A 10,891-nucleotide genomic window follows, 5' to 3' on the forward strand; every position below is an offset into this window, starting at 1 on the left:
GGTGTTCAAGGACGACCACATTGAGGAAATAAGATGTGAGATGTCCCTGAAGAATGAAAGGGTCGGGAGACTTTGAATGACTGGAGGAAAGGGAGACAGAGATTAGTATCTCCAGGAACAGCACGGCCAAAGATTCAGGCTGGCATAAGTGTGATTCTTTTTTGATATTACCAAGGATTTGGTCTGATAAAAATGGAACATTGTTGGTTTGAAATGGTGGCACCTAATACTAGAGAAGAATGTGAATTCTGCCCTAAAGGTATTAAGGTGCAATTAAGGATACTAAGAACAGAATTTGGGCAATCAGGGAAGAATTACTGGAGGAATGTGAACTGACAAAATAGAAGAGGACATGAAGGCTAGAGATCAGTCAAATGTAACCGAGTCTTTCTTGTTTGGGAGACCAGAATAATGGGAGATGAAAATGTCTCGTTGGTTATTTCAGGTCAGGTGTAAAAAATATGTAAAGATGAAAGGGAAGTCAAGTGTTGTCTGTCTTTCATCCTCTTCTTCATTTCTTCAGAAACTCTGTCTGACCTAGACCATTCTAGGTTTTATGGTAATATATAAAGTGACCAAAACCTTATAACATTCCTGTTTTCAAGAAGTTTATGATTTAGTGGAGAAAAATACACCTACAGGTGATTCAGTATAATACGAGAGAGAGTGAAATAAATCCTGTAAGAAGGTCCTGAAAGGAATGAATGGTTGATCCTGAGTTAAAGACTGTAAGATGGCTTCTTGGTAGCCATGACCTTTAAGAATAGTTAAAGCTGTTGGGCTTTAGGCTGGAAGAGAATGAGTGGTTTCCTACTTTGAAGGAAAATCATGAACAAAGGCAAAGGGTTGTAAGTGGTACACAGTCTTCCAGAGCTGGGGCCTATTCTGGGAAGAGGTACTGAAGGCAAGATGAGGTTAGATCCTGGAGGGTGCCGACTCAGCTCAAAAGCCAATGCAACCTGAAAGCAATGGAGAACCATACAAGGTTGAATAAGAAATTGAATGGGGATGACTCACAATTATCCATCTTCCCTGAATGTTAGGAAAGTAACTTCTAACTAACTTCATTAGGGTGAAGACTATATTAGAGAAATTAGGGATAGAAAGCAGGGGCCAGTTAGCAAGGCATTGTAACAGCTCGAATGAAAGATGACGATTTAAAATGACTCAAGTGATATATGATATTTGTGGCAGCAGAATTGATTGTACTTGATGATTAATTAGATAAAGTATGTAAGTGTCAAAGACGATACCATGGTCTCTTCCAGGTTCAACTCCTCAGAGTGGTGGAAAACTTTCTTAGGCAAAAGAATATGTCAGGTTATTTAGATTTTATTCCCAAATCTGCCACCAGTTACCTATGTGGCATTTTAAAAATACAGTTTACTCAACTATCAAATTATAGTTAAGGAATTGTTCTATAGTGTAACTTTTAATTTTAGAATTCTGTGATTCAATTCCACTAAGCCTTCCCACTACTTCTTACAGATTTAAACTCAGCAGAATATATTATGAAGGAGATACGCTTTTAGAATCTAAAAGACTACTTTATTTATATGAAGTTAAACTTTACTATTTAATACATTTGTTAAACTCAGGAGGAACTTCAGAGGTCTTTTCCTTACTTTTAGTTAGGAATGAAATTTGTGTGTTGAGTAGTCACAGAAAAATATTAGAGACATTTTCCTTGTCTTCCCTCTACAAGTTATTCCAGTTAATAACACTTTTGTTATCAGAAAATTTGCTTAACTTTAAAAAATTATTCTATTCTGATATCTTTTTGTTCTGCTTCAATTAGAAAAGAAAACTGGAATATGATGTCAAATAACTCCATATTCATTCCTTAATAAAAACACTTATTGAGAGTCTCTTAATTTTAAGACACACTTATAGACCGTGGTAGCCTAAGACACAATTCATACTTGCAGAATTTGTGATCTAATCTGGAGTAGACAACACTAATTAACAACACACCACAGCACCTATGGAAAGGTTAGCTGATTTGTTCTATGAGAGTTCATTGGAGGAACATTTCATTTTAGCTGAGATGGCTAGAGAAGAAGGTCAGCTGGGTGTTCATCAGAAGGACTTGGGTGGAAGAGAAAGATATGGCCCATTAATAACGAATTTCCTCTATAAATAATATCTTATTTCAATTGTATATGTACTTAGCATCTAAGAAGATGCTAGAGTGAGGAAACAGTAAACTTATGGTTGGGAAGAGACACGTATTTATCCTCTAACAGGGCTGAGTTTTAAACTGAGGGTCAGCAGTAAATTCCTAATTTCCAAGTCCAATGTATTTGCTCAGCATTCTTTCACAATTGTAGCTATTTGAACCTTTTGATTGAATCGACCATTCTCTCCTTTTGGAAACTTTCTTTCTTTGCTTTCTGAATGTTTAATTTTTTTTCTATCTTACAATCTTTTTTCTTTCAATGAATTTGACTTTTCTCCCTACCCACTAGGAGCCCTGGCCTCAGCTTTCTACTTGTTTCAATAAACACACTCTCAATTGTAAGTCTCATAGTCCCAAGATGTTAAATACTATCTGAATGTATTTGCATGACTCAAATCTCTACAGAGAGCCCTGACTTCCTGGGTTTCAATTCCTCATTTCCAATGGACACTTTCATGTTCTCATATATATTTGTCTAACTTTTATATGAAAGTATTATTGTCTGAAGATCAGCTCAAGGTCTCCTCTCCCAAATTGGATCTTTCTTTTGTCTATCTAGAAATAGTAAGTATTGCCATATTCCAAACACAAAAATGTGTAATCTTGAAGCTATTTTGACTCCAAAACCCAAAGAATCAACTGGTTGTTGAGAAGTCATGATGCTAATTTCATCACTGTCAGCACCCTAGGACAAGCTTTTTATCACTTCACACCTGAATAACTACAGTGACTTCTAGTTGGTCTCTCAAAGTCTACTTTTTCCCCAGAGAAATCAAGGTAGTATAACATGACCCAAACTTTCGTTTGTTGTATTTTCAGCTGGCTTCAACTTAAATGACCACTTCATTTTCCCTCAAATTGCCTCCTAGGACCCTCTGATGTAGCCAAATCCTTTTACTACCTTTTGAATAAATATCACAGTTTCCTTCGTTGGCTAACATACTCTCCCTTTGCTAGAAAGCCCGTCCTCACATCTCTAGGAATATAGAAAATGTACTTAGTTCACATTTCACTTCCATCATGAAACCTTTTCTAAATACAAACACAACAGGATCTCTCCCACTTCTGTAACTTGAAATAATTATGGTTCCTATCATCTGTTGCATAGTTATCACATATTTTTACTTATCATCCATTATTTCTTGAGTGTTAGTCTCATCTTCCAAATTAAATAATAGGATATCTTGGACTGCCTAACCCATCTTCTCCACACAAACATGAAACAGTGAGTGTGTAGAAGATGTTCAATGAGTAGTCACTATTTACTGACGGAAGACACACAAACTCTAAGGAATAATAAGCGATATAAGAAAAAAGGATGTTAAAGCTAGGTGATAGAACATCAAAATTGATTTTTAAATCTTCTGAGTAGGAACAATTTTTATTAACTTCACTTTAGACATTAAGTGTGTAAAACAGCTAGTAAATTGTCACTTTGTGTGATAAATTTCCTTTTGTGACACCTTAAAGGCCTATAAAGCTAATAAAATGAGCATTTATGTATGCTCAAAATTGTAATTTAATATTTATTTTTAACAAGAACATGAAGCCATTTCTAACCTTATGAGTTGGGACATGGCGGAAAGTATCCACTTTGTGGTATTTATTGTATTTTTTATGTAAAATTAGTTTGTCATACTTCTATTTTACATGGTGACAGTACTCCTGCAACAGAGACTATTAAAACTAGAAATATTCTTAAGAAGTAACTATTTCAGTCTATCCATTTCTCAGGTAGAAAGTAAATTTCAAAGAGGGTAATTGACTCACCCATGGTCACAATCCAGTTATTGCCAGAACTGTACCTAAAAATTGGGATTGTTGATTCCTGATTCTATACTTTTTCCCTAATCCCATATTGTGCCATTTTATGTTTGTACCTAGATTTCCATTACTCCCCTTATTTTACACTAAATAAAATAAATTAGTGCCTTATAAGTTATTCATAAGAACATTCCGAGTAGAAGCAGGGCACGAGTAGTCTATTATGATGTGTATCAACACACGTAAGACAGGAATATCAGCTTGATTGTTCATATTTCTAAAATGTCATAAAACTGTGACTTTTTTGATTGGTGAGTTGAGTGGAAGTAGTTATGTGATTTTTTTCCCCTTGTTTTGTTTTGGGAGATAACCTTATATTGGGCACTTTGCTGATATTTGTAATGGTAGTGTGTAGGATTGTTTGGAACACCAAAAATAATTGGCCTTACTGGGGAAAAGAGAGATAAACATCAGGAGTCGATGTAAATTTGCACTGATGATATAAGGATGTGAGAGAAGACACTGTCTTGGGGGAAGAACGTGCATTTCAACAACTGTCCTGAAACTCCATTCTGTAGCGGGAGCAGGGTGAAACAAAACACCACTTGCTACCTTCCTATCGTATTGTTTAAGTTTCATTAAAAAAGAAGTAAAATTGTCAGTTTTTCTTTATGGCCCTTTTGCTTAGGAAATATTATTTAGAAGGGCGAGAGAGTACTGAGTATTAAAAGTAAAGGAAGAATAAAAAGGACCTCAGATGATCAATTTTTATGAGGGGTATTCAGGGAAATTTGGTTTATCTTTCTGCAAAAAAGCATTTTACAATTGAAATTAGATTGTATCATTTGAACTTTGAATGAGAAATATCAAGTGGTGGCTAGAAGAGGCATATTATATTGTGATATTAAAATTATTTGTGCAGTCTTTTAAAATAAAAAAAATTACTTACAGAAATTTGCCAAACTCATGCTTGGAAAGGATTCATTCATCCACTTCATTTTTTCTCAACTTTCACAGGCAAATTAGGGGTTTAAGATCTATTTGTTGACTAAAGTATCAAAATACAGAGTTCTCATTTGAAACCGAATAAGAGCCTTTTAACGCCTGGCTTAACTGTGAACTCATGGATACTCACTAACTCCACAAGACATTGGACAAACATGATCTTAGTGTGGTCCACTTAACGTACCTGTACCATTGTTAATTGTGGTCTGGATCGTGGCTTCCGGCCCCAGAGTGTCATAGTCTTCCTTCATTTCTTCTGTGGGGGAAAATTATCTTTAGCATTTGAAAATTGTAAAAAGGCTTACTATTAAGCATGCCAACCACAGGAACAAGGAAGATTCTTTGAAAGGAAACAGAGAAAAGGCTTGTTGTAAACCTCTAAACAATAGCTTTGTTCAGGCAATTGAATGAATCCAATAGTGCTAGCTGCACAAGAACTTATTTACTTTAAGCATTACTGCAAGCTGTGAAAAACAGAGGTGCTTATTTGGGGCAAATGAAGGGCTTTTCTTCTGGTGGCAGTTCTAGTGACAAACAGGGGGAAAGATATTATTTTTTCAATAAGAGTCAAAAGCAACTAGTATTTGTACTTACAAAGAGCCACGCTAGCTGCTATCCCTCTAGTAACCCTGGAAGATCAGTGACAAGTCGAAATTTCTTACTTTGTTTTTCACACTTTTCCCTCGTTTGGATGGCACTAACCTAAGCAGGCATATTTTTTAAAAACGTAACTCCCCATATCAGAACTCGAAAGACCCAGTTTATAAGACAAGCATCCCAGAGGCACTGAAGACACCTGTTTCATGCTTTATATAAGCTTCGAAAACATGCCTTCCTTACTCCTTTCCTTACCACTCCATAAACACCCCCCTTCCCTATTCATGCACCAGCAGGGAATCAGAGTCACTTTATGAGGAAAAGCACACAGACACAACAACAGCTCAATGTTCTGAGGAAGATGAAAATATGTAACATTAAAGTTGAAGACTCATACATGATAAAAGGCCCTTTTCTAAAACTGCCCTATTTTAAAATAGGAAGAGCGTGAAAAATAGGAGGACCTTTGAATTCTCTGCCTACCAAGTTGTAGCGTATGTGAGAGGGCGGAGGACGGCTGAGAGTTCAAACCCTCCACAGACATAAATGAAACATGGACTTTTAAAAATTCTATTTTTTATGACAACAATGCTAATGAGAACCAAACACAACCCAGTATAAATATCTCTCTGTGATAATCATTTTATTAAAACAAGAGAAACTTCATAAACGGGTCTCTGGGTTCCTACATTTATTCTAATCACTCCTTGCTCATCCCATTTTGGCCATAATTATTCAATAGAAGAACAAGTCTAGCAACTGTCTCTGCAACATTAAAATACATGCTTTACAGTAGTATCCTACAGCTTATTTGTGTCTGGTTCCAGAGCTGAAAAATCATGGACTTCATCAGGTAAAATAAATAAATGCTAATTTAATGCCACTGAACCTATAACATTTGGAAAATTTGAATGGTATTTGTTTAAACTGTACAACCACTTTAAATTTATTCTTGGCCCTGGACTTCTTTCTTATTTAAGGACTGTTCTCACAGAGCCATTTTGCATAAAACATTCAGAAGTTCAATATGTAGCAATATTGTATTGTCAATTGTAATAATCGATCTGTTGAAAGGCTCTCTCAGCTGATATTTTTATCAGTTTCTGCAAGGAATTAAATTAAGGTATTTCTGAGAAGTTCAGTACTAGATATAAATATAGCTTTTGTGTCTTTCTTCCTTGTTCATCTCATGTGATTTCTGGTAGCTACGAGTCAGAAGTATCATAAGTTTTCCATCTGAGAGATCAAGTCACTGAGGGGAAAACAGTTAACAGTATTTTTTTTTTGCATAATAGTGGTAATGTTCAAGATTTCTGCTGCACTTCCTTCCTCATTGTCATTTTCTTATGAAAAAGTAAAGAGAAGTTACACTAGGTGGTTGCTTCCCAAATGATTAAAGGCTGGGCACACGGCTGTGTAGTCGGCACCTCGTGCACTGCGTTCTAGAGTAACCTCGGCTATACCCTCTTGACCGGAGACTGGGCAGCTGAGTCGGAGTCACTTGGACCTAGAACGTATTTGGCTTCAATTTGCTGAGCACCCAACTTTTAAAAAAAATCAAGCTCAATGTATTAAAATGAAACACTAAGCCTTCCCAGGTATGTGTTTGAAACACTATGCGCCTGCCCATGTAATTAAGTTTCGCATGAACCATATTTAGAGGACATCATAATACAGAGGTCAGGAGTATCTCTGAATTAATGGCAATACTGGCTGTCTTTCCACCTCATGCCTAACCTTAAACATTTTCCAAGACACCTCTGACTCAGCATACTGTGTCTGAAACCACATAGTATATTTATTTTTAAAACACTTGTAAAAGTTTGCATTTTCCAGTCACCCTTGGGATGAAGGCTTGTAAAAATAAAGAGCACTTTCTTCCTTAAGATGAAGAATCCTTGAATAAGCAGAAAGAGGCCAACATGCAGGTGATTTATTTAAGTCTGTGTCAATGATAATGATGTCATGGTTTCCAGCACACTGTGTCCACTCCATTGTGGGACAAAAGAATGTCAAGGACAATTCTAAACACAAAACTTTGATTGTGCTGGAACCGGAAAGGCACAGTAAGAACTGCACTGCACTCTTCAGCTCAAAACCTGCATCCTGCAGACAAACTCCTGAAGGCAAGGGGAGAGGGCAAAGCAGAGGGGGCTTATCTCAGAGTGAAGCTATGTGCTGAGGTATGATGGTAGACAGCCAGGCACCAGGGATAAAACACTACTAAATAAAACAGCACCAGAATTAGAATTATTGTCTATATTGTGCGTTTGGAACAATAAATAAGAAACATATTTTATCAGGAGAAAAACGTGTTATCTAAGACTCAGGATAAACAATGAGTAGCTTTTTAAGACCAATTTCTTTTCATTAGACATCAAGGCACCACTTTTGGAACAATAAAAAAAAAAGGACAATAAATCACTACTAATCATTAGAACTAGACAGGTAATAGCCGGGCAACTTTCTTGGTCCAAATAGCCAAATGAGATTAGAGATTTGCATTTTATTTAATTATTGTGACTCCAGAATGGGAGTTTATTTACCATAAAGGTAAGAGCAAAGAACAGCCTGTTCGTCTGCATCACAGGAAGCATCAACTACAGGTGATAACAGGGTCTGTGACACATTCACGTGGAGTATTGCACATTAAAACATTTAGAATTATGATCCATGGCCAACACAAAACGCTGCTGTGATCTCAAACTACTGCAGCCTGATGCTGGTGTTTTGGCTGTTTTTCACTTATCGATCTTAATTTTTTTTTAATTAAACTTTTTTTTAGAAGTTTGGAGCCGTACATTTGTTACATCGTTATTAATTATTCCTTTAAGGGTGGAAATTCTAGTAATTGGTCCTTGCCCTTGATTTCTAGATATTAAAATTTAAAGCATCAGAACATTTATTCTTATAGCCCTGCATATCTAGTTCATTAACAAATATGAATAGCTAACACCAGCTCATTTAAATAGTATGTCTTACATGAGTTCTCGCCACACTCTGTTTCTGTCACACTGCTCCCAAGAATCATTGGCTCTTATTATACATGTAAATGGCTATCATAAAAATAAAAATTTCATTTAAGATTGTTAATGACTTCTGCAGCAGTCAGACTTCCTTTAATGATCATCCTCTGCCCCTAATTAAACGTATTTATCTTTCAAGCATCTTTGGCTGAGTTCTCCCTCATAGTTGAAAATCTAAAATCTTAAGTCTTAATGGATATAACGATAAATGTTTATGTGTGGGATGGCTGAGATTCGAGAAACCTTCACCGAAAGCAAAATTGGAAACAGAAAGAGTACAAAACTTGGCACAGTATATTAGGAAAACGAAAAACAAATACACCACACTCACACTGCCATCAGTCATCCTCTCTTCTTCTTTTTTCACATTTCATTTTCTTTAGTTAGTGGAAGTGCTTTTATTTTCCTCCTTCCAGAATACCAAACAATTACTCTGCTTACTCTCAGTGTTTTATAGTCTGCGACATCACAATAGCGTATACACAGACTCATTTAATTCTTTATTAAAGCATAGTTGGCATGCAATAGGTAGACTCGTGTTTACTTATTTCCCTTCCCACCCACTTCACCTATTAAAAAGAAACACTACTGTTATTTATATTGGAAGAGGAAAAACAAGGTGGAGTAAATCATAATAGCTTTCTCTGGGTCCTGAGAATAGAGATTAAGGAGGCACGAAGGTGAACTGGAAAGGCCATTTGGAAATTTTTTATAGGTGAGATCACCATATCAAATAAAGAAGAGCAGGGGCAGTTTAGGGGGAAAAGATGAATTGCCTTTTGTTAATCACGTCACACGGTAGTGATGTTCCATCTTAAGTAAATTTAGACCAAGAAGACATTTCCATTTGCACAGTGGCATCGGAAATTTTAGTTTGAACATAATTCACCTTATTTTTATTATGGCTGGCGTTGGACCATTTTTAGTTCCCCAGAGATTCCCACCAAACAGCAGCATCATTTTCAAGCACTTAGCTGCTAAGTAATAAAAAAGCTACCTGACCAGGTAAAAGTGTGATACCACATTCACACTAACAAAGGAGAATGATTAGATGGTTGAATTACAATGGAAGGTGTCAGACAGACACTGCAACTGCATTAAACTGACAGTGTTTAGCTGATATCGCTACATAATTTTCACACAAAACTTTCAAAATTACGCCAGTTGTGACTTCTTAGATTGCTTCCATTTCCTAGCCTGAAAGCATCTGTCTTGATCACGCGGTATGACGTGCACATTGTAAACGTGGTGCAGGGACCTCACGCCGGGCGCTTCAAATGTGGTTCCCATGCTACTTGCCTCAAAACCTAAACATGATCCCTTCCTAAGATGTCAGTGGTGTAATGTGATAACACGACTATCACTTCATAATCTGTCACCAGCTTTGGTATCTCTGCTCTGCAAGGGCCATGGGAAGAAATATTTTAATGATTTGGTTGTGGATGTTCCACGAGGTAGAAAAGAAGGCACAGGAAGGGGCCAAGTAGCTTTTGACACTTACCTGGACCATCTACAGAGGCTTGCAGAATGTCGTTGCTGTGCCAGGTATGTTCCACTCCGCCCTCCCTTATCTCATCTTCCTCTTCCTCCCTTGGCAGCAGAGCCTGGCTCACGTGCGGGGAGGACTCGTGGTTGGGCACGCCAGCTGGACTCCTCTCCTGGTCCAGAGGGTTGGCAATCCCATCCTCCTCAGCGATTTGAAGCTTGTCCTCCTCATCTGTTTCGGAACCCGTGTCCACGACGTTGTCATAGTTCACCACTGAAGAGGAAGCAGAGAACATGCACTCTGTGAACGCTCTGCTGAGAAATATCAGTCACCCCTGATTGTTTAGTTAAATCAAAAATAATTAATATTTTCATAACTTAATCACCCAACCATGTCAGGAAAATATAATTAATATCTTTCATGTTTTAGCATTTTTATTCTCATTCAATTAAAGTAGGGAACTCTGTGATTTTAAATAGTTTTTTTGCTGAAAAGATGAGAAATTTTTAAAAGCAGCAGAAGCACATATACTCAAAAATATGTCTGTATGGCATCTGAAAAAGACACATTGCAATATGCACTTTTGATGCTCCATAAAAACTTGTAAAATAGATCTGCAATTGGCATTTTGATTAGCTCAGTGACATGGAGTGTTTACTATAAAATGTTGTACTATAAATACAACATGACTTCACTATATTAGCTGTGGTTTTATTCCTCGAAACAGTGGACACACACACACACACACAACATGTCCATCTATTTACCCAAATACACAAACACATACACAAACCTGCTCAATCTGAAATGGCCAGTGTTGCTTGCATATCACCC

At 36.8% G+C, this 10,891-nt stretch overlaps 1 protein-coding gene across 6 annotated transcripts in view; it reads right to left on the reverse strand.

The window, feature by feature from the left end:
• The window catches only part of ZEB2 (zinc finger E-box binding homeobox 2), a 135,949-nt gene that overhangs the window by 32,524 nt on the left and 92,534 nt on the right, over positions 1–10,891 (reverse strand). For all 6 annotated transcript variants that reach the window (XM_037027773.1, XM_037027777.1, XM_037027774.1 and 3 more), the window contains 2 exons: positions 10,073–10,330; positions 5,133–5,204 (listed from right to left, as the gene is read on the reverse strand). In XM_037027773.1, coding sequence (XP_036883668.1) covers positions 5,133–5,204; positions 10,073–10,330 — 330 coding nt within the window. The remainder of the gene's footprint in view (positions 1–5,132; positions 5,205–10,072; positions 10,331–10,891) is intronic.

Source organism: Sturnira hondurensis, unplaced genomic scaffold, assembly GCF_014824575.4.
Source record: "Sturnira hondurensis isolate 20B ecotype Veracruz unplaced genomic scaffold, ASM1482457v3 Scaffold0019428, whole genome shotgun sequence".
Lineage (NCBI taxonomy): Eukaryota > Metazoa > Chordata > Mammalia > Chiroptera > Phyllostomidae > Sturnira > Sturnira hondurensis.